The sequence below is a fragment of the Dromiciops gliroides genome, chromosome 4, assembly GCF_019393635.1.
Source record: "Dromiciops gliroides isolate mDroGli1 chromosome 4, mDroGli1.pri, whole genome shotgun sequence".
Taxonomy (NCBI): Eukaryota; Metazoa; Chordata; class Mammalia; order Microbiotheria; family Microbiotheriidae; genus Dromiciops; species Dromiciops gliroides.
In genome coordinates this window covers 440,329,395-440,357,114 of record NC_057864.1, presented here as the reverse complement: position 1 = coordinate 440,357,114, position 27,720 = coordinate 440,329,395, and the positions used below count along the sequence as shown (strand labels likewise).

The window sequence follows — 27,720 nt, the reverse complement described above, 5'->3', positions numbered from 1 at the left end:
TCCAGACCTAATGGCCTTCTTGCTGTCAGGCACACAAAACCCTTGCTCTCTTGTGTCCATGCCTTTGTACCAGCTGTTCACCACGCCTGAAATGCGTCCTCTCCTTACCTCTACCTCTTGGGATCTCCTGTTTCCTTCAAGACTCAGTTTTTGCACCTGATCTCCCAGCTGCTAGTTCATACCTTCCCAAATACTACCTTGTATTTGGATGGATAGCAACCACGTATACCCTGATGGCTTCTTCTTCAATAGATTCTAATGTAGCATTATCTGGAAGCCCCTCATCCTTGTGCTCACGTTCCTTTGGACATTCTTCAACATCATCGATTTCCTGCATCAAAGGTGGCTCTCAGAATCTAATAAAATCCTCAAAATGTGATCTGACCAGGGCAGAGAACAACAAGACTAACACCTCCATATACACTATGTCTTTCTTAACAGAGCCTAAATTCACATCAGTATTTTAGGCCGCCACATCATACCTACTAACTGTGATTAGGGACCACATCCTCCATGGAGCATTCCTTGATCTCCTCTATTGCGGGTGCGCCCCCTCCAGTTACCTTGAGTTTACTTATCCTGGTGATGTTATTTCCCTTCAGTTGGAAGGAAGCTCCTCTGGGACAGGAGGTTTGGGTCCTCCTTGGATCCAAAGCCGTTCAGAAGGAATCGGGCTAACAACACAGGATCAATCAATTCCAGAATCTGAGAGTTAGAAAAGAGCTCAGGGTCCATCTAGCTCAACTCATTCATCTTTCCAACCCCATTATTCTCCTGGTGATGCTGGACGACGGCAAATCACCAAAACCCAAATATCCAAAGACTTAAAATCATGGACAACCCAGAAAGCCATGGAGATATGCACAGTGAATGAATGAATGAATGAATGAATGAGCGAGTGATAAAGCATCTATTAAGCACTTACTGTATGCCAGGTGGGTAGCTGAGTGGTACAGTAGAGAGAGTGCTAGGCCTGGAGTAAGGAGGACCTGAGTTGGGATCTGACCTCAGGCACTTCCTAGCTGTATGACCCTGGGCAAGTCACTGAACCCCGTTTGCCTCAGTTTCCTCCTCTGTAAAATGAACTGGAGGAGGAAATGGCAAACCGCTCCAGTATCTCTGCCAAGAAAACCCCAAATGGAGTCACAAAGAATTGGATTGGATTGAAAAACAGCTGAACATCAGCAGAAGGCCAGGAACTGTGTTAAACATTGGGGATACAAATGCAAAGACACTGTCCCCACCCTCAAAGTTCCTCATGACATTCATGTCCCATCTCTGTGTTTTTGCAGCGGTTCTCATGCATAGTATGTTCCTCCCCCTTATAACTGGGCCGTGGAGTTCCTCTCTTTCCTTAAGATGCTGCTTATGGGGGCAGCTATGTGGCACAGTGGATAAAGCACCGGTCCTGGATTCAGGAGGACCTGAGTTCAAATCCGGCCTCAGACACTTAACACTCACTACTATATGACACCCTGGGCAAGTCACTTAACCCTAATTGCTGGGGGGCGCGGGGGGGGGGGGGGAGATGCTGCTTAAACACCACATTCTGCATGAAGCCTCTCCTGATGCCTCTCCAGCTACTAATTAATGACATATTTTTTACAGCACCATTATTTCTCCTAGTGTCTCTCTTGTCCACCTTCCAGAGAAGCTTCTCATAAGACAAATAGCATGTTTTTGAAGACAAAGAAAGGAAAAACTGAGCTTAACCATTTTGAAAAAGTTTGACAGTATGGGCAATATATAACACTTGTGGGCTGGCCACCTCTGCACTGGGGTGAAGTGAGAGTGTCCTCTAATATCTCTTCAAGTTATGTTCATTCTTTATAATCTCACAACATTGACTTTTGATTTGTGTGCTTGTGGTTCTTTCCACTTATATTGTTGTCGTTATTGTGTATATTTTCATCTTGGCTTTGCTTACTTCACTCAGCATCAGTTTATATAGCTTTATCTATGTTTCTCTGTATTCATCCCATCCATCATTTCTTACAGGACAGTAATATTCCATTACATATATAAACCACAATTTGTTTAGCCGTTCCCTAGTTGATGGGCATCTGTTGTTCAGTCGTGTCTGACGCTTTGTGACCCCATAGACCACAGCATGCTAGACCTTTCTATCTTCCACTCTCTCTTGAAGTCTGTCCAAGTTCGTGCTTGTTGTTCCATGATACTATTTATCATCTCATCCTCTGCCATCCCTTTTTCCTTTTGCCTTCAATCTTTCACATCAGGGTCTACCTTTTTCTAATTCTTAGCTATCACAAAAAGTGCTGCTATAAATATTTTGGAATGTATGGGCATGTTTTTAAAATTAGTGACTCCCTTTGGAGCATGAGCCTAGTGATGGAATCTTTGGGTCAAAGGACTGTGTGTGTGTGTGTGTGTGTGTGTGTGTGTGTGTGTTTACATTTATATATTCTTGTTGCCTACCTCATTAGAAAGGAAGCTTTTGGCATGTAGGGGTTGTCTCCTTCTTTGTACTTCTATACCCAGGGCTTAGCTCAATGCCTAGGTGGTACAGTGGATAGAGTGTTGGACCTGGAGTTAGGAAGACCTAAGTTTGAATCCTGCAGCTTGTGACCTTAATCCATTCACTTAACCTTTTTTTAGCCTCAGTATCCTCATCTGTAAATGAAGATGATAATAGTACCTACTGCACAGGTTTCTTGTGAGGCTCAGATAAGTTAACATATGAAGTATTTTGCAAACTTTAAGGTACTATACAAATGTTATTTATTATTATTATTATTAAGATATTTGATGATTGATTGATAGTAGAAAGAAAAATCATTCTGATTGAAATAAACTCTAGTGGCTACCTAGTAGATCCCTAGGATCTAATATAAACACCTTTGTCATTTACAGCTCTTCATAACCTGGTATTTTCCTATTTATCCAGTCTCTACATTCCAGACTTATTGGCTTACTTGCTGCTCCTCACACACTTCTCCCATGTCCATCTCTTTTTACTAGCAGTCTCCCATGCTTGGAATGCACTCTCTGTCTCTCTGTGCCTCTGCCTCTGTCTCTTTCATAATTTCCGACTCTTAGAATCCTTGGCTTCCTTTAAGATTGAACTCCAATGCCACCTCCTAAAGAATGGGCATCCTCTCCTCTCCCCCACCCCTACTAGTACTTTCAATTCTAAGGAAACCTTCCATCTACTCTCCTCTGAATTTATCTTGGTGTGTGTGTGTGTGTGTGTGTGTGTGTGTGTGTGTGTGTGTTTTTAGGCCTAGGTTGTCTTTCCCATTGGAACATAAGCTCCTCGAAGGCAGATTTTTTTTTTTTTAAACTTTGTATCCCCAGTACTTACCGTAGTGTCTGGCGTATAGTGAGCATGTAATAAATGCTTCTTGATTGATTGAAATGGCCTCATGTTTGCAGATGACACTGACAAGTAAAGTCCTACTTAGAAAATAAATAGGGGCAGGGCAGCTAAGTGGTGCAATGGATAAAGCACTGGCCCTGGATTCAGGAGAACCTGAGTTCAAATTCGACCTCAGACACTTGACACTTACTAGCTGTGTGATCCTGGGTGAGTCACTTAACCTTTGTTGCTCTGCCAAAAAAAAAATAAAATGGAATGAGTCAGGTAAACTATGGAAGTGATGGGATCAACTATCTAGTTTATCATTTTTAGGATACTGAATGTTGAGTTAGCAATCTAGAAGTACATAACAAATATTCATTAAATGTCTGCTGGGTTTAAAGTATTATGTCAGTAACTGGGGAGGAAAAGATTAAACTAAGAGAATATCTGACTTCAAGGAGCTCCACAATCTAATAGGGGATAGAAGACTGTCCTATGTTACATGAAAATAGTAATCCTACAAATTGAGCTGTTCTGATTGTAAGATAATGTGCTATAACTAAAAATGATGTAAAAGAAGATTCAAAGTGCCAAGACAAATTCAAGGGAGGGACTGCTCATTTGGGGAGGCAGTGGAGTGGAGTGAGAAGGGCTGGGGAGTTGGAGTCCAGAGACCTGGTTTGGAGTCCAGTCTCAAGTACTTATTTTGGCAAAGCCACATTTTCTGGATCTTGGTTTCCTGATCTGTAAGATGGACTAGATTCTCTCCGAAGGTGGTATAGCACTCGACCTGGAGATCTGGACCCATAACCCACCTTGGGCAGGTCACTTCACTTCTGGACCTTAGTATCCTTATCTATAGAGGAAAAAGACTAGATAAGGTCATCTCGAAGACCCCTTCCAGCTCTCAATTTCTGAATCAGAAATCTGATGCTGAACTCAACAAGTCTGGTTTGGGAACAAACACATACACAAAGAAGTAGACACAAGGAAGGGTGAGATAAGTATATGCTGTAGACATCCAGGCACTTTGGCATTGTGAGAAGTTTGAGGGGGACAAAGGCAGCTTTGCCTGGCATCGGGAGGGTCCTCTAGCACCCCCTGCATTCCTGAGGAGACTGCCCAGCAAAGATAATGAGATTCCTTACTTAGACTCGGGCTTTTATCTTTCTAATGGAATTGGGAGGAGCCATAACACAGCCTTTGTTTAGCCTCAGGCTCCATATTGAATTTTTTAATTGCTTTTCAGCAATAACCTCCCCCCCTTTTTTTTCCGGTCACTTAACCAGTTGTACAAGTTGAGACTCCTGTCTGTGTGTCTATTTTAGAACAGCTGCTCTGGGAAGAATAGCAAAGAATAATAAGTCAGGTAGATATTTTATGAGTATTGAAATCCCTTCCATTCAGAAATGCAAATAAAATAACCAGCATGAGCAATCAGCTTATGTCAGATTCCATGGGCTTATATTACACAGGGAAATTACAGTGCAACCTGAAACATGCTTCTTAATGAATTCAATATTCTCAGTGCTGTCGTGGCTCAGTGTAAAACCTTAGGCTTGATTTTTGTGAGGGGCTTCGGAAATCACCTCTTATTAAGTTGCCTAAAGAAAAAAAGGCTAAGATGATACAAACAAATGGTTTGGTTGTGAGAGTCTGTCCCTGTTGAGTGGCTGGCTTCCCCTCCCACCCTCATGTTCTACTCCTGAAATGGGGAAAAGGAACAGAAAGATGGATTATTTTTCACAACTCCTGTCATACCCATACACCAAAGGAAAATGAAGTGAGAGAGGTTAATGGAAGATTTGAACCCAAGACTCTTGACTCCAACTCCAACATTCACTCCACTCTATCATAACCTTGCTTGTAGTGGAAAAAGAGCACTTGCCTTGGAGTCAAGAGAAACCTGGGTTCAGATCCTGCTTCCAACACTTATTGATTTTATGACCTTGGGCAAGTCACTTAAGCTCTAAGTTGCAGTTCCTCATTGCTCTTTTCTTTTTTGCAAGGCAGTGAGGGTTAAGTGACTTGCCCAAGGTCACACACAGCTAGTGTCAAGTGTCTGAGGCATGATTTGAACTCGGGTGCTCCTGAATCCAGGGCCTGTGCTTTATCCACTGCACCAACCAGACCCTTTTCTTATAAGTGTTCCTGAGTGAACCCCTTAACTCCCGGAGACTGAGCTTCCGATAATAATAGCTTATCTTCATGTTGTACTTGAGAGCTTCCAAAGCACTTTCCTCACAGCTCCCATCACCTCTCGAATGAGACTCTGAGTAGTTGGTGTTGAGTCAGTGTTACTGATGGCCTGACACTCAGCATGAGTTTATTTCATGCAGACCAATCTTCCCTCCTCTCATGCCTCTCTCTCCTGCTCGCTTGTGTTTCCAGAGAACGGGGGAGTAAATCCAGGGCTGCGCCTCCAGTGTAGCCCGTGTGTGGCAGCCTGCTGAGCAGGTCCCAACCGTGGAGAAGGCTGCACTCCATCTCTGCATTCCACCCGAACACCTTGGAGAAGGGCAGGGGGAGATCTGGCTGGGGGATGGGTGCGAGGGTGGGGGAACTTCTGGGGAAAGCCAAGTTCACCATCTCCTTTCTGATTACAAAGGACTTCTGAAGTCACTGCCGAAGCCTTAGTCATCCAGTCACTGGCCTCTTCTCTCGGAGTCAGGGTTAGCTTAAGAAAAAATGTCTTGCAAGAAGCCGTGACCTCGGGCTTTTATCCCCTCCATCTGGTGTGCAGCCTTATGGGGCTGTGCTGCTATGCAGGAGGTGAGCGAAAGAATTCTTTAGATGACTACCCCTGAGCCCACATGTGGAGCTCCAGTGGGGGCGGGGGAGTAGAGAGAGCCAAGATGGATGGACCAAAAAAGTCAGAATTCTTGGGGGGGGGAGTTGAGGCGAGCCCCAAATGCAGGTAGACCATTGGAATGAGGTGTTTGTCTCCTAGCCAAGAGTGGGGATCAGAAACCCAAAGGAGCATCCCTGGGGTTTGATTCATGGGCTCTTGGTTCCTACAGCTTCCCCTTCCTCATCCACAGTTGGAGGGTAAAAGGTAGGATTGGTAAGGTGAGTGAAAGGACTCATTTTTTTTCCTTCAGTTGAATGAATGCGTTATAGGGCTAGTGTGATACTGAGCCTGGGAAGGGCGCCCGGGCATCATCTCCAGGAGTTGTTTTTCTCCTCATCATCTTCCTTCTGAGCCATACCTGGTGGTCCAGATGAGAGACAGGATTGTCCAGGATTATCTGGGCAAGTGAATCTATGTCTCCTTAGCCATGAAGAGGCTTTGCATCCAGGAACCTCCTTTTCCCTTGTTGCACACCAAAGAGCCCGAGATGTGGGTAAGACCCATAAGGGCTAATAGAGTTTGCTTAGCCAAGGACAACACTATTTCTGAGCATACTCATTCCCACTACTATTTCCTATCCAGAGCTCCTAGAGGCGTTAGGAAACCCTTGGACACATTTAAAAGGCCTCAGCATAGAGAATTGCCCCAGCCCTTGCCTGTGCCAATGGACTACATCTTTAGGACCACTCACAAAGAAAAAAAAAACAAGTGATATCTATGTATTTTAATATGGAGAGCCTTGAACAATAATTTTGGGGGGGAGATATTCTGAGGGGGTTCAGAAGAAACCCAAATCCACTTTTGGGGGGGTGAGGCAATTGGGGTTAAGTGACTTGCCCAGGGTCACGCAGCTAGTAAGTGTTAAGTGTCTGAGGTCACATCCTGACTCCAGGGCTGGTGCTTTATCCATTGCACCACCTAGCTGCCCCCTAAATCCACTTTTGATGTAGACTGTATTCAGCTCCTCTCACACCAGCCTTCCACACCAGCTTGGGCATTTTTGAACCAACCCCCATTTCTTTTTTCTTTTTATTTTTTGTGGGGCAATGAGGGTTAAGTGACTTGCCCAGGGTCACACAGTAAGTGTCAAGTGTCTGAGGCCAGATTCAAACTCAGGTCCTCCTGAATCCAAGGCTGGTGCTTTATCCACTGTGCCACCGAGCTGTCCCCCAACCCCCATTTCTAAAGTGCTGAGACTCCAGTACCCTTAATCCTGGACATCTTCTCTTATACTGTCGTGGGATTGCTTGTTCTGGATCTTCTCTGGACATACCCCCTCCCCTCCCCGCTTGGGAGTCCGTCTGCCAGATGTCTCAGTTGTGGGTAGTATCACCTTTCTTTTGTCATCACGAACTGAACTTCCGTTTTGTCTGCTGAGCCCATTCCAGTAGTGACTTTATGAGTGGATGGGAGAACCAAAGTCAAGTCACTAGATTCAAGATTATTTGGCTAAGAAGGAAAGGTGTACTTGCTCATTAGCGCCAACTATAGCTTGGCCGCTTTTGGTAAGGGGTGTGAAGGGGCATGAAATTCCTTCTCTTGGGTCCAGTCTCAGAAGACTGGGGAAAGTCTCACACAGGGCAAGCTGTGGGCAGCTGAGGGGGAATGGACCCAGCCAAGGGATGTGGCTGGGTGGGGCTGGTCCTGAGTGTCTGTAGGAAGCTCACTTGCTTGACTTGGGCCCAGCCAGGATTTAAATCAGGACAGCAGAGGGAAGAGAGGTTGGAGCAGGTAACCTGTCCTGCTCTCCCAAAGCCGGGAATGGATTCTCAGATTGGAGCAATGCTAGAGATATGTTCACAGTAGTGACTGAATGCTAGAGATATGTTCACAGTAGTGACTGAATGCTAGAGATATGTTCACAGTAGTGACTGAATGCTAGAGATATGTTCACAGTAGTGAACTGAAAGGGGAAGTAGAGAAATTAAGTGAGGATTATTTTCTCCTCCTGATCCTTTGGATACTGGGGCTGGCAGCTGGGATAGTATTCATCCTGGCATCTTCCAACCTTCTGAAGAGAAGAGTTTCTGATTTTCCTTTTCCCAGTCTAACTCAAGGATAGGGTAGCTGCTGGGACCCACAGTCACTGCCTGCCCTCCTTCAGGGCCTCTGCCTGAGGGCTGGAGCCCAGGACATCCTACCCTCTTAGGCCATAAAAGAATTTTAAAACCCTTGGAGCTTTGGAAAGCTCCAGACTCATTAAATCTCTCTCACCAGCTTTAGGGTGACTACAAAGCCCCAAGTTTCGTAGAGGCAGCCATAAAAGCTGATCCAGCCTTCCATTCGCCCCACTGTTTATTTACACCATGTCCAGCCTCACAGTCCCCATCCCAGGGCACGCGTCACACTTGTCTCCCAGCACGCGCCGGCGATGAGATGCAGTTGGGCCTCGGCTGCTCTGCTTGGGTGGTAATTCTCCTCAGTTCCCCACTCCCCCCCACCTTCCCATTTCCTTCCCTCATTCCTCCTCCACCACCCACCTCTTCTCCATCCCCCCCTTCCCTATCTCCTCCCCAAAACACACACAATCCCCAGCTGGAATGCACTAGTCACTCTAAACTAAAAATAACTGCCTGCATCTTGATAATGTAACATTTTAAAGATCTAAGTCATCTCTTGGCTGGGACTTGGGCTCTGTTGTTGGTATGGCTGCTTTGATAGGGCTTGATTGAAGTTTAATTGCCTTTTTCTTTTTCCCTCGTATCTTATCTCCATCCAAGATTACTGGGGAGGGGGCAGGAGGTAGTGCCTTGTACACTTCTGTATGCACAGGCATGTGTGTGTGTGTGTGTGTGTGTGTGTGTGTGTGTGTGTGAAGGCAGGAGGGTGAGGAGTGGGAAGGGGCAGCATCTTTTCCTTTTCCTCTCTGGGTCATCCTCTGAGATTGTTTCAGAGATGCCCAGCCCCTGGAGCAGCAGGCGTTTTCTATGTGGAGGATGGGGGCAGAGGCCGTCACTGGAGCCATCAATAACCAGGTGGAAGCTGCAGGTCTCTGTGTAATGTGAAGCTCCCTCGTATTTCATTTCTGCACCCAGGGGGCGGCTCTGCAGGATTGCTTACCGAGCACTCTGTGTCTGGCACCTTTCTCCACGAGGCCCAAGAGCCCAGGGTCCCACCGACCTGCCCAGGAATGCTCGGCATTGTTCTCCACTGCTGTCATTTGGCGGCAGAACTGGAGGCCGACGGCTTCCCAGGGATGAGGAACAAACTCCCTCCCCCACCCTAGCCATCCTCCTTCCCCTTGTCTAACTCGGGGCTCCCTCCTCACGACTGGCAGGGATGCTTACATACAAACTCCAAGGTGGGGGTGGGCTAGCCGGTCATGCCGAGTAGTTGCTGCTCCTCTAAGGAATTAGCAAGCAGTCGATCAAATGGGCCTGAACCCTTAGAGGGCTTGAATAGCGAACAGGTAGTGGTATTTCTGCTAGCAGTGCCAGAAGGGGAAAGAGTAGGTCTCTCTATGGAACTGGTAATATCAGAACGAGGCACAACAAGGAACACTCACTCAGCTCTCTAGGCATTAAGTGCAAGTCAGGAATGGTTGGTAAAGAATGCTGATGTCACTGATAGTTTCTTGGCATTCCTCTTGGGACAAGGGAGGGCAGGCTGGTAACATGTTCCATGGGCTGGTTGGCATCCAGCCCTTTTCAGCAGGTGTGGGGCGAGCTCCTTCTTTCTCCTCCACAAGAAAGCCAACTGCCTGTTCTGCTACTCCTTGACTAAAGATGAAACTGAGTCACAGTAGGATCATGGGCCTTTGCTTTCATATAAGATTGTGGACTTCTGGAGAGGAGGGATAGTGGTGCTTACTTGTGTGACTGCATGCTGAACAGCCCCCAGCCCCCAGTAGATACTCAGTGGATTTACTGCATGTTGTATGATTAAATAACTTTTTTGGGGGGTATGTGAGTCTCTTACCCCTTGGTGAGAGAATGATAATCTTTGCTGGGCAGTGAGAAAAAGAAGAAGAAAGCTCCAGATGAGTAGTGAGATGACCAGACGCAGAGGGAGCCCTGGCTGGATCACACAAAGTCCTTGGCATACCCCAGAGATACTGCTTGGGGTCCACTGGCCCTCACAGTGCAGGGTCCCCATGATGAGGCCCAGAGCTGCCCTTTACTTCCATTTTCTAGCCTTTGAGGTGAACAGCCCTGCTTCTCTATTCTCATCACCCCATTTCCTCCTTACCAACAGCTTGCTTCTCTCAATTTAGGATGGGAAAATTGGCCAATGCAAGGCTCTGCAATCTGGAATTCTGAAGCTGTGTATGACCTAGAGCGGGCCAGAGAGCTGCCAAAGGAGGCCCTCTCTCTTCTGGAGAGAGTGGAAATGTGGAAGGACTAGGAAAGCAGCATCTTTGTTAGAACACAGGTGAGAGCTGGGCCTGGGCCTGGCCTGCTCGGAGGGAACGGAGCATCCTCGCCTTGGTCGGTGCAGTGAACAGCACTTTTCCATGTGAGGAAGCAGCAGGGGTGTGCCGAGGCCTTTCCTAGGAGGCTGCCATGCTGGGGAAGTCTCCTCTGACCCTGCCCCTCATCCCGGCTAACCAGGACCCCCCCCCCCCCGCCCTCCTCCCCACCACCGTCCGGTAATATCCCCCCAGATAGCGAGCTCTTTCTCCACTCCATCTCAAACTGTCAGAAGCCCTTCCCTTCTTCCCCTCACTCCCTCCTCCCTAATCCCACTCATCAGTTATCGAGTTGACTCCACCACTCTACGAGGAAGACATTCCCCTGGCCTGACTCAGCCCTGTTTCTCCACAGGAATCCCCTCACCGCAGGCCACAAGGGTCCTGACCAGCTCATGTTTTGTATTAATGGATATGAAGCTGAAGCATTTTTACTCTCTCTTTCTCAAAAACGCGCGCGCGCACGCACGCACGCACACACACACACACACACACACACACACACCAAAAAACCATACCCCAAACCCTCCTACACGGGTCTTGGCAGGTTACACAAATATTAGTCTGAACATCCAAATAAATCTGTCCCTGAGGCCCAGGCCCACGGCCCCCATTCCCCCTCCCCACCCCAGTGCTTCATGCTGTCTGCATGGAGAGTGGAACTGCTTGGCAATTGTGTAGACTAGGGCAGGGAAATGAAGGAGAGTAGGGTTTGGGGAGAAGGGGGAAGGGGGAAAGCAAGGAAGGCCTGTCTGCAGTCCTTGTAAAAATAAAAATACCCTGGGCCCCTAAGCCTGAAGGCTTGTACCAGCACTAAGTGGTCTGCAAGTGATAGAGGACACACGGGCAGGATGGGCTGGGATGAGCTACCTGGGAGCCTTCACATTAGGTGGAAGTAGGATGGGGACACAAGCACCAACTTTTAGGACAAAGCCCAGGAAAGCCAGTCCACAGAGCCCTAAGGGAATGCATCCTGATTATTTCACTTACCATTGAATGGAAAGGGACTTCCTTGTCTTGGATTACTCAGGAGACCACCCATCTTCCTAACCCTCCACTAATCTTCCATAGGTCTCTCACATCCCTATCAATATTTTGTCCCAGAAACAAACGCCTTCAATGGCCTTTTGCTCTCTGAAATGTGCCTCTCTCCAACCTGGAAGCCTATGAGCACTCAATCATTTTTGCCAGTCCCGGGGAAGAGCACAAGAAGGGAGACCTTGGAGTCTGAATGATAGGATTTGGCCAAAAGCAGCAGCAGGCTCGGTCCTGCCTTGTGAGCAGGCTGATAGCTGCTGGGGGGGGGGGGGGGGGCTTGTTCATAGTCCCAATACCAGATGTGTTTCTCCATTGTTTGCTGTTGTGGATTATTTTAAGGGTGAGGACCCCTTTGGTTTTTAGGATTTTTCTTGTTGACTCTTAAGTCAGTGGCAATTAAGGCTATTAAGAAGTTGCTATTTGTTGAGATGTTATAAAGGGCATTCGTGTCCAGATATTCCTCACAGTCCCTCCCAACGTGGTGTCTGTGAATGGGCCTCTGTGACACTGAGCAGCCTCATCTCTACATAGAACAGTGGGGAGGCGGGTCTGAAAGCAAGGTTATCTTTCCTCACCCTCATCTAGGAACCTCTTCTTCTGTTGTCATGGATACTGCCCAGGACAAGGTCAGCTCTGGGAAGAGGGCAGTCTTGGGAAGCACTCTTCCAGCATAAAACACACTAGAAGCTAGTGCCTGCTCACCCTGAAAAATAGCACCTACCAAGGTCAGGATCAAAACAAAAAGGCCAAGTGCCCACGGAAGGCAGGTTAAGTAGTGGTTGACTCAGTGGGGGTAACTGCCTTCCACTGCTTGCCTATAGTCGGACCACCACCACCCAAGAACCCAGCAGGTAAGTGACTGAGGCAGTGATATCTGATACAAATTTATGAGATACTATATGGATGGGGAGGGTGCAGGTGCATATATCTCTCTTTCTCCACATATGCAGCAGTACACAACATACAAGCACATAGACGGACCCCCATCCTGCAGGTGTGCCCCTTGTCCAGCAGGCCCAGGCTCCAGAGAATTGAAGGGACTTGGAGACTAATGGTCACTTCCAGGATGACCAATGGACTGTTCACACCTCACCAGTGCTACACCCCCACTCCTAAACCAGGGAGGTGTTCATGGCAGCCCCCCCCACCCAAGGTGTTCTTTCTCCTGTATGCCCAAGAAGTGCCAGAGAAGGGAAGGAGAAAAGCGAACCTCTTGTGGGTTCTTTAGTGCAACTCTTGTCTCTCCACAGTGCCCCTTGCTCTCCTTCCGTGCTGCTCAGTATCTCATCACCTCCTCCTTTGGGCTGGAATACCCAGCAGGATGTGTGGGTCCCGTGGGGCAAAGGCAACATGGTACTGTCCGAATCCTTCAGTAGAAGCTGTGGCAGCCCAGAGTTGGGGAGTCTGGGTACAGGGTGTGCATGCGAGGGTCTTGTGCTGTTGAGGCTGAGGGTTTGGGATGGAGGGGCTGGTGAAGGGTGCTGGTGCTCAGGTCTGGTCCAGCCACTCTGCCTTCTTGGGGGCCTTGCAGGTGTGGACGTCCACAGTGTCCCGGCACTCCTTGCAGCGCACAGCGCAGCACCAGTGGAATTTGCACTCACACTGGGTGACGCGAGTGACTCGGGTTGTATCATAGCCACGGCCACAGCACATGACCTCACAGCCATCTGTCCCTCGAGACGTCTTGCTGCACACACGTCCTGCAGTGCCCAAGGACCCTGGGTCGGGGAGAAGAAAAAGGTAAATTTGTACTCTGTTCCCTGGCCTTTCTTTTCCCTGATCCCCGCCTCTCACTTAACATAGTAAAGGGAGACCTTCCTATCTCCACATCAGACCAGATCATCGATGTTCAACTGCATTTGACAGATAAGGAAACAGAGGCAGAGAGGTTAGGTGGCTTTTGCTCACACCAACAAGAGCTGGGATTCAAACCCAGGTCCCCATGTTGCCTCCCACCTAACATACTTTCCTCTTGCCAATACATGTCCAAACTTCATCTGAAATCCTACCAGATTTCACCTCCTCTAGGAAATCAAGCCTCCAGTTCAGGTCCCACTGCATTCCTTTGGCACTGGGACATTCAGTTTGCACTGGGACATTTCAGAGAGACCACAAATGGGTGTCTTACGTGCTTGTCAGATGCTGAGGAGCACAGTGAAACACAGACCTTTAGGGAGAGGGATGCCTTTGGGCCCCCTCACCCGCACTGCAGTGGGAACGTCAGAGGGTAGGGACCGCATCTGCCCCTCCCTGTGCTCAGGAGAGGCCCTCATGTGTAGACCACCTCCTCTGTCCATGTAGAGGCTGTTCCCCATACCTGGGATCCACCCACTTCTCACCCCGGCCTCTTGGAATCCTTGTGCTCCTCCAACACTCAGCTCAAGGGCCATGTCCCAAAGGAAGTGTTTCTGAAACCCCCCAATTGGTTGTGCCCTTTCCCCTACTGGAAATGACTGTGTGTATTTATTTTGCTCATCGGTGTATGTGTCCAGATAGAATAAGAACTTGATGGCAGGAATGATTTCATTTTAGTATCCCTGGTACCTAGCACAGGGTCTGGGCACTTCACCTATGTTTGTGGAGTGAATGAACGAATCTACCTCGATCATAGGATTTTGGAGTATGAAACACCTGAGAGATTGTCTGAAGTGACCTACGTTTATACATAAGGAAAACGAAGACCCATAAGTTGAGTAATATGCCGAAGGCTGCACTGTTAGCCAGCCTGGAGACCCCCATCCAGGCTGTACCATATTCCCTCTTCCCTCTTCCTCATCAGGCTTGGGTTTTGGATCAAAAGGCCACTCAATTATTCCTTCTCCTTCCACCCACACTTTCCTCCCCACACCAAAACATCACTGCACTGCTGGGGAAACATCTGGTTCTGAGTTAACCCCACTTCCAGGTTTCACCCGGTTACATATGCCATCACTGTCTGTCTATGACCCACTCCCCACATTCACTTTCACTGTTGTTTCAAAAACCTATTATCATAATTCCCTCATCTGGGTGATTGCCTTGGCCCCAAAGTAATGAAAATAACAAATCCATGACACGCCTTATGCAGTGTGATTTTTAGGTGTGATATTACACCAGGCCCAGAAAAAGAACTTGAGAGCCCAAAAGGTTCATCCTCCTGCCTCCAAACCAGAACCTGGCACTCGGCATGATGCTTTGTACACAGAAAGTGCTAGATGAAGAGAATCCACAACCAGAAAGCTACATCGGGTAGGAAAGTCAGGAGAGCTTCCCACCCCATTCTTCCCCAGGAACCCCCTTTCAGGCACGCTGCAAAGGACAAACACTACCCTCTCTGTCTCTCAGGCAAGGCCCCACCCTGTTTCTATGCCCAGTTTTGCTCCAAACCATTTCACTCTCCAAGAACGACAGCGATGGGCAAAAACAAACAGAGGCAGGCAGCTAGCAGGCTTCTTCACCTTCACCTCACCTCTCTCCTACTCAGACCAGAGCAGCTGTGCCTGCAGAAAAGACCTTCATGGTAGTAATCAGGAGAGGGGGAACGCAGTGATAAGACGCAAGTCGTCCCATATCTACAGTTACTGAAATGGAGACAGGGATCTCAAGTCCTCCAGATCACAGCTGTACCTACCACGGCATGGAGAGAGACTGTTACTTCCTATTTTCCTAAAAGAAAATGGAAGAATCTCTGGGGAAACAGACTCTACTACCTCACAAGGTGACAGTTCCAGCAACATTCCAACAGTCTAAAAGTCCTCCCTGCTAGCCGACTGTAATCCCCTAAGGCACCAAATTAGACCCAAACTCTGCTGCAGATGAATAGCAGCTGTTCTCTGCCCATCTCCACCTGCCCAGGGGGCATCAGAGAGCTGAAATGCCTGGCTTGGATGGATATCATCTCCCTGGATTCCTCCTTTCCCATTACTAAACCCTCAATGTGTTCTCATCGGACTGTTTCTTGTTTTTTGTTTAATCCAAGAAACAAAGGCCTTAGAAGATTGGTATTCTGGGCTGCAATATGGCCCAACCAGCATGCCTTTAGCCTTCACCTCCTGTTATCCTGCACAGGAAGTCTCTGTTCCAGTCAAACTGTTTGCCAAATATGCCTAGTGCTGTCCTCCCCATCCACCCCTCCTGGAGTGTCCTCTAACTATTCAAATTCTGCAAGGCCCAGTCTTAAATCTTGCCTCCTTCATGATCTTGACCATTGGGGCCCCAGATGATCTGAACTTCTATGGCACCGAAATGACATTCGAAGATATCATGGTGCAGCAGAAAGGGCACTAATTCTGGATACTTCCTACTCATGTGACCTCCATGATTTCATTCGTAAAATACTGAAGCAGGCCTCTATGGCCTCTTTCATCTCTAGATCCGACATCCTGTGATAGGACTGTGGGTTAGGACAGGGCTTCTTCAACCTTTTGCAATTGCGATCCCCCCCTTTTTTTTTTAGGCAATGGGGGTTAAGTGACTTGCCCAGGGTCACACAGCTAGTAAATGTCAAGTGTCTGAGGCGGGATTTGAACTCAGGTACTCCTGAATCCAGGGCCGGTGCTTTAACCACTGAGCCATCTAGCTGCCCCAATTGCGATCCCTTTTTGCCAGAGAAATTTTTACGTGACCCTGGGTATGAAGGTACATAGAGTGGGTATGCATAACCTTTTACTGTTGCCAAATTTTTCCTGACCCTCACATTCAATTACAGGGTTTTGACCCACAGTTTAAGAAGCTTTGAGTTAGGATTACATTGTAGAGGAAGTGAATACTAAGGCAAGCAGCTTTTTGGCCATGATATCTCCTACTGTTATTTGTCTCTTCGTGTCTTCATATCTATTCTCCCCAGTCTCAGAAACATGTTTGTTGCATCCCACATAGTAACTAGTACAGAGCCCTTGTATGGCATTGTGGGTATTCAATAATTATTAATGGGGGAAGTTGGCTCTCACCCAGAGTGCCACCTTCCCTGATTATTTTTAAGTTTGATAATAAGCTGGTGCTTCCATCAAGTCTTTCTGGTGTTCCTTATTGTAACCCTTATTGTACGGTGACAGCAATGGCCTGACTTAGACCCCCAAGTTCAGAGCTCCTTCCCATTCTCCCTCCACCTCTGGCTCTAGCTTTCTTACTTACCGGCAGCCTTGTCCAGAACACAGTAGTCTGGGGAGTTGTCAAAGTAGACAAGGTCGGCCCGAGTGGCATGGCGATAGCCCTGACGTGCAGCAGTAAAGTTGGCACCGTCCTGAGTGGCGGTCACCTGCACGGCCCCATCATAGCGCCTCCGCAGATAGTCCCCTGTCCGGCGGAAGTCCGAGAGTGCATGCCAGCAGGTGCGGAGGGTACACGAGCCACTCACTCCGTGGCACTTACATTCCAGCTTGAGGAATCGACGTACAGCCTGCGTGGGGAGGGAGAAGGAAGAGGCAAGGGGTTAGGGGTCACTGTCTGTCCTGTAGGATGGATAAAACTGGGGGAGGAAGGAAGAGACAGAAAGGGAGGGGAGAAAGAGGCAAAGAGGACGGAGAGGAAGATAGTAGGGGAGGGAGGATGGCTGGATGGATAGACCAGGAGGAAGTATGAAAAGAGAAGCTAGAAGTGTAAAGTGATCGATTAAACTGGGAAATGGGAGGTTCAGGGGTCATCTCCTCTGTCCAATTAATCAACAAGCATTTATTAAGAGCCAACTTGTACCAATCCCTAGGCTGGGTACAAAGTAAAAATGAAAACAGTCTGGTTTCAAGGAGCCCCCATTAGCCCCACATCCTATATAATCTTTCAAAGCCCTGCTCCAATTTTACCTCTTCTGGGAAGGTTTTCCCAACCTCTCTACCCCACAGACTTCCTTCTCCTCCGAATTCCTTTGGCATCTGTCTCCTAATGCAATAAGTAGGAAGAGTGCTAGATTTAGAATCAGGAACTGAGTTCAAATCTCAGCTCGGTTACTCCCTTGTATGAGCTGAAGTAAAGTCACTTAACTATCCTGGGCCTCAGTTTACCACTTCTGTAAAATTAGGGGTCTGGGCTAGGTGACCTCCAGGTTTCCTTCCGTACCTAAATCTATGCTCCAATAACCTATGCCAGGCAAGTCAGAACTTCATTCTACACTGTCACACTGTCTGGAATAGTCCCCTTAATTAGTTTACATAATGTACGCTACCACTTCTTTGGAAAAGCACATACGAAATTTGTTTTTTTCCAGTATTTCTAGCAGAACATAAGCTTCTTGAAGGCAGGGGTTGATTTGTTTTGTCTTAGTTTCCAGATCCCCTAGTTCAGTACCTGGTACACAGTACGTGGTGAACAAACAGTTGTGACTGCCTGGGGGCAGCTAGGTGGCGCAGTGGATAAAGCACCAGTCCTAGAGTCAGAAGAACCTGAGTTCAAATCCGGCCTCAGACACTTGACACTTACTACCTGTGTGACCCTGGGCAAGTCACTTAACCCCAACTGCCTTACAAAACAAAACAAAACAAAACATTGTGACTAAATTGAAAGGGAAAGGGAGAATTGATGGTTTGTTTTCTTTCATTCCACATTCAGTCATCAAAAAACATCTGCAGAGCTTCTATTTTGTGTACAGTACCATACTTAAAAATGCAGAAGATACAAAATTTATATAAGATATAGGGCTTTCCTTCGTGGAGCTTACAGCCTCTGCTACTTCCTCTGTACCTCCAACACCACCACAAGGTTATCTACAGAGGAGTTACGCTAGGAAAACAAAAGGGTTGCTTGATTGGGAAGGGATTTTGCTTTCCTAAGAAATGTCTTAGGACAGTTTTCTCCCATCACTTTCGGATTTTACCCACAGCCATGGCAGCCACACCCTGGCGTGACCCTGGATGAAGAACCATACACCACCAGACACAAATGTACAGACTGACCGTGCGGCCACAGCGATTGTTGTGCAAGTTCATGAGGGCCCGGGCATCCTTGAGCCTCTTCTCCTTGGCGTCCACAAAGGCCTTGGCAAAGCGGACCCCGTAGTGGATATTGTCGCTGCAGCCACCCCAGTCAAAGTCTCCACGTTGGTCTCTGTCCCGACCGCGTGTGTAAGGATCACAGCTACACACGCTGAGCTCACCCTGGCTGCAGGCCCGAGTGATGGCATGGACCACGCCTGCTGAGGAGATGGCATACACGAAAGCCGCCTCCCGGCTGCCTAGAGTGCAGAGGGAAGGAGGGAGGTCAGAGGAGAGGCCCAAGACTGTCCTCATGCCGAGATCCCCCCCACCCCCGAACTCCTCATACTCCCCTCCTTCTAGAATCCCCCTTCTCCACCACCTCTGCCTCACCAGACCACTCCCTTACCACGTCTCGTGTCCATCCCTTCAATCTGGCACTAACTCTTAGTCCTCAGGTGAGTCCAGCAACCCAATCAGTGAGAGATTAGCTCTGGACTTGGTATCAGAAGACGTAGGTTCAAATCCAGGCTCTGCTCCTCACTCACTTTGTTATTATGAGTAATCGTGCAATTAATTAGTTAATATGTAATTATGACTTAACTTTTCTAGACTTATTTCCTCATCTATAAAATGGGGATAATAACTGTTCATCTGCCTCACAGGGTTATTGTGAAGATGGTTTGCAAGCCTGAAAATACTACACCACAGGATCATAAAATTGTGAGTTGGTAAGGACCATTAGAGATCAGCTGGGCCAACCTCCCCATTTTATAGATGAGAAAACTGAGTCCTAGAGAAAGAAAGGAAATGATTTGTCCAGGGTTCCACAATTAGCAAGCAGCAAAGTGGCGTAATGAAAAGAATACTGGAGGGGGAGTCAGAGGAGACCTGGGATGTTCTTGTCAGCATATCACACTTGAGTCTGAATTATTATTAGATGAAGCAGACACCTCTCCTTCCCTTGTCTGGTCCAGCTATCCTGTAGTTGCTGTAGAAGAACTAGAGACTTCTTCAGGCACCTCCCTTGTTGGACAATTCTAACACAGAAACTCCAGACCACAGTCAGACTTAGGAAGGGGAAGACATCAGACCAGAGAGACAGTGACACATTTCCCCCCATTTTCCTTTACCTAAACGTCCTCCTGAATCCTAAGGGTTGCTCTCTCTCCTCTTCCCCTCCTCTTCCTTGTTGTTCCTCTCAGCCTTTCTCCTGGCTCATCATCCAGTTTAGCCCAGCCTAGTTTTCCCTGCTGAGCAGGGGCCAGGACAGTTCTCCAAATATTTACATATCCCCTTTCTGTTTACCCCTTGTTCCCATTACTGCCAGGGTTGGGTGGGGGCAGGATACCCCCTCCCTGGTCCCTAGCTCTGAAGGGGAGAAGGGGATTGCAAAGGCTAATGGGGAAGTAGGAAACATTCCACGGCCCCTAACTTGACCCAGAACTGGGGGAGATAGAGGTTACAGCATGTCTCTAGGAAACAGCCCCTGGTACATGGGGTTCAGAGGGTCTCTTGTCCATGGGGGTAGAAGGAAGGAAGACGGTGGCCCAAGGGAAGAAATGCTGAGTGGGAATCCAGAACAGAGGGCCCATTCTTCGCTAGGTTCACAGCAGGATGTCATCATCATCATCTCATCATAATCCCTAATATAGAGTTTTAAGGTTTTGGAAGCGATGTGTGTATGTGTGTGTGTGTGTGTGTGTGTGTGTGTGTGTGTGTGTGTGCGCGCGCGCGCGTGCGCGCATACATACACAAATAATAGAGAAGGCTATCTGAGCAAGGTGGGTCCCTTTCCCCAATTTTACAACTGAGGAAACTGGTGAGAAAGATTAAGGAATTTACCCAGGGTCCCAATGCTAATAGTAGCTAAGAGGGCACCCAACTCAGGCTTTCCCAACTCCAAATCTAATGCTCTGTCTTTTCTGCCAGAGGTGTGAATCTCTCTGCCAGCAAACCACCCTTCCCCGCCCCCTCCAGTGCTGCAGGAACCAGATTAAAATGTAACTGGGAAATGTTTGACAAAATAAATAAAAATAAAATGTAGCACAGATAATGTTAATTTGTGGTTTTCTAAGAAAACCCAAATGGATTCACAAAGAGTTGGATGTGACTAAAACTGAACACACACAAGTCAATACGCAGCTGTTCAAGTTGGACACTCCTGCCCTACACAGAGCTGCTGCAGTCAAGTGTTGTACCCGACGTCACAGAACATGATCTCTGTAGGTCTATTTTCTCATTCATAATCCGAAGAGGTTGGGCTAAATGACCTCTAAAGTCACTTTCAGCTCTGCATCTATGGTTCCCACTCACCACCCTGAGGCCACAGAGAGAAGGGATCGAGATGGGAGGGGAAAAAAAGGAAAGGGTGAAAAGAAGGGCACCCTACTTCTGAGCATAACCCGGCCAAAGACGGTGTGGTCGCGGTCCAGAGTGGTGCAGTTCCAGCGATGATGACGGAACTGGTGCTGGCACTCCCGGATCCAATCCCGGGCACCCTCACCCAGGGAGCGCATGATGTCAGGGTAGCGCTGGCACAATTGGCGTTGCCGGCTCACCAGCCCGGGGATGTTGTCACAGATCACCCGGGCCCCCAGGGCCCCGATATACCTGCAGGGAGTGGAGGGCACAGCATTGCTGGGAGTGCCTCAAACAGGCTCCGCTCAAGAGTCTCACTTTTAGCCTCGGTGATGATTTTGTGGGGCTAGGGGGAGGGTTAGTTCCCTAGCTCACAAATCCTGTGAGATAGGTGTTATTATTATCCCCATTTTGCAGATGAGAAAACTGAGGCTGGGAGGTGAAGCAATTTGGCCTGGGTTACACAGCTAAAAAAGTGTCTGAAACAGAACTTGAACTCAGGTCTTCCTATCTCTAAGTCCAGCATTCTATCCACTTCACCACCTTAGCTCTGTCTATGCAGAAATTAAGGCCTCCTTCAATGGAAACCATTCAGCTGAATTCTTGTCATGGACAATAAAGGAGTGGTTTCATCTTTTATTACCCAGGCCAAATGCTCCATCGCATACCAAAGCCATGGGCTTGTCACAGATATCTACAGGTGGTTTTTCTGATAAATGCTAATGACTTTGGAGAAAAATACTATGAAAATAAGAGATCAGGATGGCACATCAGCATACAGAGGACCTGTGTTGGAAACAGGACTATGTGTCTGGGGCAAATCACTTGACATCTTAGTCTCCTAATCTTCATCTGTGAAACGAAGAGGTGGCTTCCCCTCTAAATCGGCAATTTCTGGGCCTTCCCTGAACCCTACACTGAATGTGACCTCCCTTTCTCCCTGTCTGTATTGGGCTAGAGTAGAAGGCAAAAATAGAAAGTAAGGACAGTGGGAGTGGTGTTTGTCTGGAAGGGTGGTCAGTGGCAGTCCAGGGCAAGGTTCATAACATACTAGAGAGTGATGGTTCTGGTTCTGGGTTGCCCCACCTGGCTGGGAATCCAGTGTTTGCAATCTCCAAGCCGATGAAAAGAGACCCTCCCAATCCTACTTTTCTTTCTTTCTTTCCTTCTTTCTTTCCTTCTTTCTTTCTTTCTTTCTTTCCTTCTTTCTTTCTTTCTTTCTTTCTTTCTTTCTTTCTTTCTTTCTTTCTTTCTTTCTTTCTTTCTTTCTTTCTTTCTTTCTTTCTTTCTTTCTTTCTTTCTTTCTTTCTTTCTTTCTTCTTTCTTTCTTTCTTTCTTTCTTTCTTTCTTTCTTTCTTTCTTCCTTCCTTCCTTCCTTCCTTCCTTCCTTCCTTCCTTCCTTCCTTCCTTCCTTCCTCCCTCCCTCCCTTGTCTTCAGGAGACCCTACTACCCAGGATGTCCCTGCATCCTCCTGCCCCACCTTCCCCTTCCCTTGCAAACATTCCCACTGTGGGATCTCCACTTCCTGAACAGGGATACTCTTCCCCCTTACTGTGGTAAAATGACTTTTTTTTTTTTTTTAGTGAGGCAATTGGGGTTAAGTGACTTGCCCAGGGCCACACAGCTAGTAAGTGTTAAGTGTCTGAGGCAGGATTTGAACTCAGGTACTCCTGACTCCAGGGCCGGTGCTCTATCCACTGTGCCACCTAGCTGCCCCTAAAATGACTTTTAAAGTCCCTGTCCCCTCCTTCCCAGGCCAAACCGAAAGGCACAGTGCCCTAGGAGTGCTGTACAGGCAGAGATTTCGCTTCAAAGGGACCAAGCGGTTCCCCACACCCCAAATTCCAGTCTTGATTCTCATCAGCTCAGCACTATACCAGCTATGACATGCCTGAGGCTTGGCTGAGCTGGTGAAAGTGGCCAGGGAATAAGACAGAGGGGCAGGAAGGTGACCTCAACTAGGTAGAGACTCTCCCTCTGTGCCCAAATAGATTCAATTCCACAGCTCCCTGCACATTCCCCCTGCTTCCTTCCTTCCATAAACTCACCAGCCCAGACCCTGCCCAGAAGTCTGGGGTCCATGCTTATACTTGCTTCCTTCTCTCCAATCTGGCTGCAGCCTTCTCTTGTTTCCCCAAGATCACCTAGCTCAGAAGGCATTCTATAACTCTGAGGAGGTCCCCTCTCTCCTCCTCTGTAAATGAAGAAAAACCCAAAGAGGTTTTTATGTGCATCTTATCTCAGGGTCAAGAGCTCTGTCCAGAGCAGGTGGGAGGCAGGCACTGTTGCAGACATCCCTGGCTGCCAAGGAAGCCGTGGCTGTGAATAAGACTGTGGTTTGGGACCAGCCCCAGGGTGTTTATGACATCTCCGGCTGGCCCTGTGTACTCGGTCCCCTTCTTCCCCCTCCCCCACCCCAGTCCCAATCATTCCCACCATGGGATCTCCACCCCTGACTTGGGATCACCACTGGCAAAACCAAATCAAACAAACATAGCCAAAGCCAGATGCCTTCTGGTGAGTGTGGCCAGCCAGGCTGATGGGACCCATCTGTCCCCCAGGGAGGGAAAGACAGAGAGGGCTGGCTGCTAACAAATCCCATGGAATCAGCATCCTTGGTTCTGTCCATCAGGGCAAAGGCTTCCAGGAACAAACAAAATAAACTCCCCAGGCCTAGGCTGGGAGAGACTGCCTGACGCACAGACCGAGAGTTACACCCACCACTGAGATGCTTTGTTTGGAGAGGAGAGACATGAGACAGTCAGAGCTGGAGCTGGTCCCTTGCCCAATACCACTTCATTCCCCTACTTTAGGTCTGGTCTATTGCTCTAGGCAGGATTTGGGGGCATCCAAGCTAGGAGAAATAATACAATCTCTCATCACGAGAGAACCTTCCTTTTTATGAGCCAAGTTATTTCAGGAGAGTTCTTTCTGCTGTCTACCTTCAGTCCCCTTTGATATAGCCCATACTAGTATTTCTTGTTCTATCCTTACTTAGTGAGGTGGGAAACAGCTATTCCCATTCTCTTCCATCCTTCCAGTTAAGAACATAGCGGTTCTCTACTCCTGGGCCCAACCACTGCCCCATCCTTCAGGTTTTCTTCTAGATCTTGCTGTGATCCTCCTTGGATGGTGGATGCTAACCGTTGCTTCCCCCTCCCCCTATCTTTCCCTTTTTTTCCCCCTTTTTCTCTCTCTCTCTCTTTTTTTTTTTTTTGCAGGGCAATGAAGGTTAAGTGACTTGCCCAAGGTCACACAACTAGTAAGTGTCAAGTGTCTGAGATCGGATTTGAAATCAGGTCCTCCTGAATCCAGGTCCGATGCTTTAATCCACTGTGCCACCTAGCTGCCCCCCCCCATCTTTCTCATCTCTAGATTTCCAGATACTTTCTACCTCCTGATCCTGCCTTTTCATTTGGATGGATTAAGATTCATGTTCCTGTGCTTTAAAACCTGACTGATGTCACCTCTTTCAGAAAATCTAGAAAAATCCCATCTTGTATCAAACACACCCTTCCCGATTCTGTTTCTATCATCTAGAAATTCTATTCGTATATAGTTTGTTTCTTTGGAAATGAGACATTCTATACCCCTGAAGACAGAGATCCTCTATTGTCTTTCTCCTTTCTATGGATCTTTTCTCGGTGCCTCGTGCTAGGTTATGCACACAAGGTGTGTGTGTATGGGGTGTCTTTGGGACAGGTGTATGATTCCCATTACCCCTCATCTTCATTTTCCTTTCATTGGCTTTTTGATTTCCTCAGGGATCTAGCTTTTCTAAGAGCTTCCCTATCCTTTGCTCCTTTCTATCCCCTTATCCTAGGAAAATTCATGATAACAGACTGCACGTGCTAGGAATTTATGTCCCCATTCTCTGCTTCCTGTCTTAAGAGTCATAAAGACAGGGAACCTTCCCCTTTCTTCTACCCTAAAAGAGGAGGTCTCTGGTGTTGTAGAAAACGATTATGTATTATGACTTTCCTAGTGGGCAATAAGGTGTTTCCCCAAGGGCTTATGGGGGAAGCTATCATTTTTGCTCCTTTTAAAAGAAAAAGTAATTATGGCCAGGACTTGTAAACTGGTATTGAAAAAGTGGCATGCCCACCCTGGCTGCTAAGGACAGCAGTCTAGTATCTGTAGTCAGGAGCAAAAGGCAGACAGAAATGATGTGAAGGCTGGAAAATCCAACCCTCCTTGGTACTACTTTTCTCCCCTTTTCACTGGGTCAGCTGTGCCCCTTCTGCTTCTCTCCTTATATTTGAGTGTGGCTTCCCCCACCCAGCCTCCACCCAGGATTCTTCAGAAATTCTTTAATGTGAACCACGTGTAAGAATAGGAAGAAGGAAGGGAAAGGGGTAAGGATAGCCACGAGTCTCTAAGATATGGTCCCAATGGGGAGACCAACATGAACCCCTGTAAAGTCTACATTTGGGAGAAAACCACCAGCACAACTGAGAACCCTTTGGGTGCTGAACCCTCCTTGTTCAAACATCCAGGCTGTGCCCTCTAAGATAATTTTCCATACCGGCAGGGGCCAGACAAGGGTCCTCAGAAATGTGGACAGACTGGGCAGAAATGCCCTCTCCCATTCTAGGGAAGCATGCATGTAGGGGAGATCTGAGATGAGGGAGGTAGCCTTTACTGATCTGAGTCTGCAGTCAGCTTGGGCCTTCTGAAAGTCCGTTTGGATCTCAACCCTGAACTTGCAAAAGCTTTGCTCCTTCCCCCCACCCCTTCTCCATCTTCCCCTTTATAAAGGAATGCTTGAAGCCAGATGTAAGATACAAATGCAATATGGTTCCCCCATCCAGAACCCCCTCCTTTCCCCAACATGCAGAGATAAAAAGATCCAAAAGAGAGATTTTTCTGAAACAGGAAAAAGGGGGGTGGTGGTTGGGGGGCTGAGCATCTTGAAATGATAGGAATCTGTAGCAGAACTCCATGGCCCCTCAGCCGGCTACTCCAACCCCCATCCCAACTCTTTCAGCCAAGACTCAGACAAGGGGAAAAGCCACAGGGGAGGGGAAGAAAAAAGAGGGGTATTCTGGGAGGAAAGGGAAGTGGGAATGGGTAGTGAGGTGCTATTCCTATGTAGAGTGCTATTTGGCTTCTGTTCCTATGTAAGTTTATGGTGGGGGGGAGAGAGATAAAGACAGAGCAGCTAGAGGGATCTTTGACTGGGGGCAGAGAACAGCTTTTTCCCCGTGAGTAGCCAACACAGCTCCATTAGAGAGAGGGGTGGGTGTGTGTGTGTGTGTGTGTGTGTGTGTGTGTGTGTGTGTGTGTGTGTGTAAATGTATATGTGTGTATGTTGGAGGCAGAAGTATGTGAAAAAACGGACATCTAATTGCTTTCTAAGGGGACTGTGTCCTTTATGGAATGAGAAGTTGGGGCGGGAGTGAGGGGAGACGGACATTGGCGAGAAGACAGATAGGAAAAGGGAGACAGACAGAAGAGATGGACGATAGCTTTCCCAGGGGTGAGGCAGAGACCTCTGCCCTAGAGAAGTGGGGGGGGGGGGTGGAAGGGGGAAGGGAGTAAAAGAAGAAGGGAAATGGATGGGATACTTTGAACAACTATCCCTGCTGGGAGGATTGTGTCAAATACCCGGATTATGCAAACCAAAGTGATTCCCCCCCCAGACTTTAAGCATATAGTTTTGATTCCATTTCATTTTTCCTCACTCACTAGACTGAGAGTGGTTGTCTCACTGGGGAGGGTTTTTTTTTTTTCCTATATTGGGGTGGATGCTGGGATAGGAGATACTGAGTGACCCAGCTTTTCCCTTCTCCTATTGACCCTGAGTGAAACCGGCAGCCCCAGCTTCGGTTCCGGGGCTGAAGATAAAATCGAGAGTATTGATCTGTCCCGGGCAAAGCCCCATTAACTCCTCCAAGAGCCCTCGGGATCCTAGGGAAGGCGGACCGCCAGAAATCCATGCTTCTGGTACTGGACCCCTCGAGAAAAAGCTTGGGGACTAGGAAAGCCAAGTGCGGCCGCTTCCCAGGGGCCGGCCTGAGCTAGAGGAGAGAGCAGCCTCTCCTTTCCACTCCTCTAGTGGTCCCCCGCCCCACCTGGTCTCACATCCCTCTCCACCAACACTCACCACCAGGACGCATCTATGCGGGGCGGCAGCGTAAGCAACAGCAGCAACAGACAGGCGAGGCCAAGGCGGGCAGGGACTCCGGGGCCGTCGGGTGACGCTGCCCGGGCAGGGTATCTGTGAGCCGGGGCGAAGGCGGGTACAGGGTGTCGGGCTCGCCTACGGAGGAGCTGGGGGGCTTCCTCCGTTCTGCCCTGGCTCAGCATAGCTCCCCGAGGGCTCTCCCCCTGCGCGTCCCGGGGTGGGGTAGAGCGCAGAGCCGGGGGCGAGGGGACGGGACCCCAGCTAGGGTGACCCTCAGGCTGTCCCAACCTCCCCCCAGCAGGGGCCCATGGACCGCACCGACAGTGGGGCGCCCGGATGGGCGCCAGCTATCCGGGGTTCAGTGGCCTAGGGCCGCGGAGCGCAGGGGTCAGGACAGATGCGCCCACCAGGCAGAGGACAGTGTCGGGGGTCAGCGGAGTGACTGGAGACTCCGCCGAGCTGCGTGCGGCTCCGAGGGCTGTCTCGGGGCGTGCTGTCCGGGGCTGGAGGCAGGGATCTCGCCACGGCTTACCGCGCGCTCTACCCAGGGTGCGGTGTCCGGGGGTCGGCGGCGCAGCGCCGAGTGGGGCTGCGGGGCCGGGCGGTGCGGACAACCCCTCTGGCCGCGGGCTCTCATTGGACGGCGCCGGGCGGGGCTGCGGCCAGGGACACGCGCGGCCCTCAGGGCGGCCCCGCCTGGGGCCCCCAGAGCAGAGGCGCGCTCCACCACC

General features: G+C 48.7%; 1 protein-coding gene across 1 annotated transcript; it reads right to left on the bottom strand.

The window, feature by feature from the left end:
* Positions 1 to 12,553: 12,553 nt before the first annotated feature.
* Positions 12,554 to 27,171, bottom strand: WNT2B (Wnt family member 2B). The gene is made up of 5 exons (XM_044005051.1): positions 26,969 to 27,171; positions 20,893 to 21,113; positions 18,483 to 18,760; positions 16,732 to 16,996; positions 12,554 to 13,337 (listed from the first exon to the last, which is right to left on the bottom strand). The coding sequence occupies exons 1-5, from the start codon at positions 27,169 to 27,171 to the stop codon at positions 13,108 to 13,110; spliced, it is 1,197 nt and encodes a 398-aa protein (XP_043860986.1). The 3' UTR covers positions 12,554 to 13,107.
* Positions 27,172 to 27,720: the final 549 nt, after the last annotated feature.

What these genes read in the sequence shown, in the direction of transcription:
- WNT2B (XM_044005051.1), bottom strand. Translation starts at nt 27,171, where the DNA reads ATGCTGAGCCAGGGCAGAACGGAGGAAGCCCCCCAGCTCCTCCGTAGG. An exon ending in CGCATAGATGCGTCCTGGTG is followed by an intron (nt 21,114 to 26,968) that starts GTGAGTGTTGGT and finishes CACTCCCTGCAG; the next exon opens with GTATATCGGGGCCCTGGGGG. An exon ending in ACAATCGCTGTGGCCGCACG is followed by an intron (nt 16,997 to 18,482) that starts GTCAGTCTGTAC and finishes CTCCCCACGCAG; the next exon opens with GCTGTACGTCGATTCCTCAA.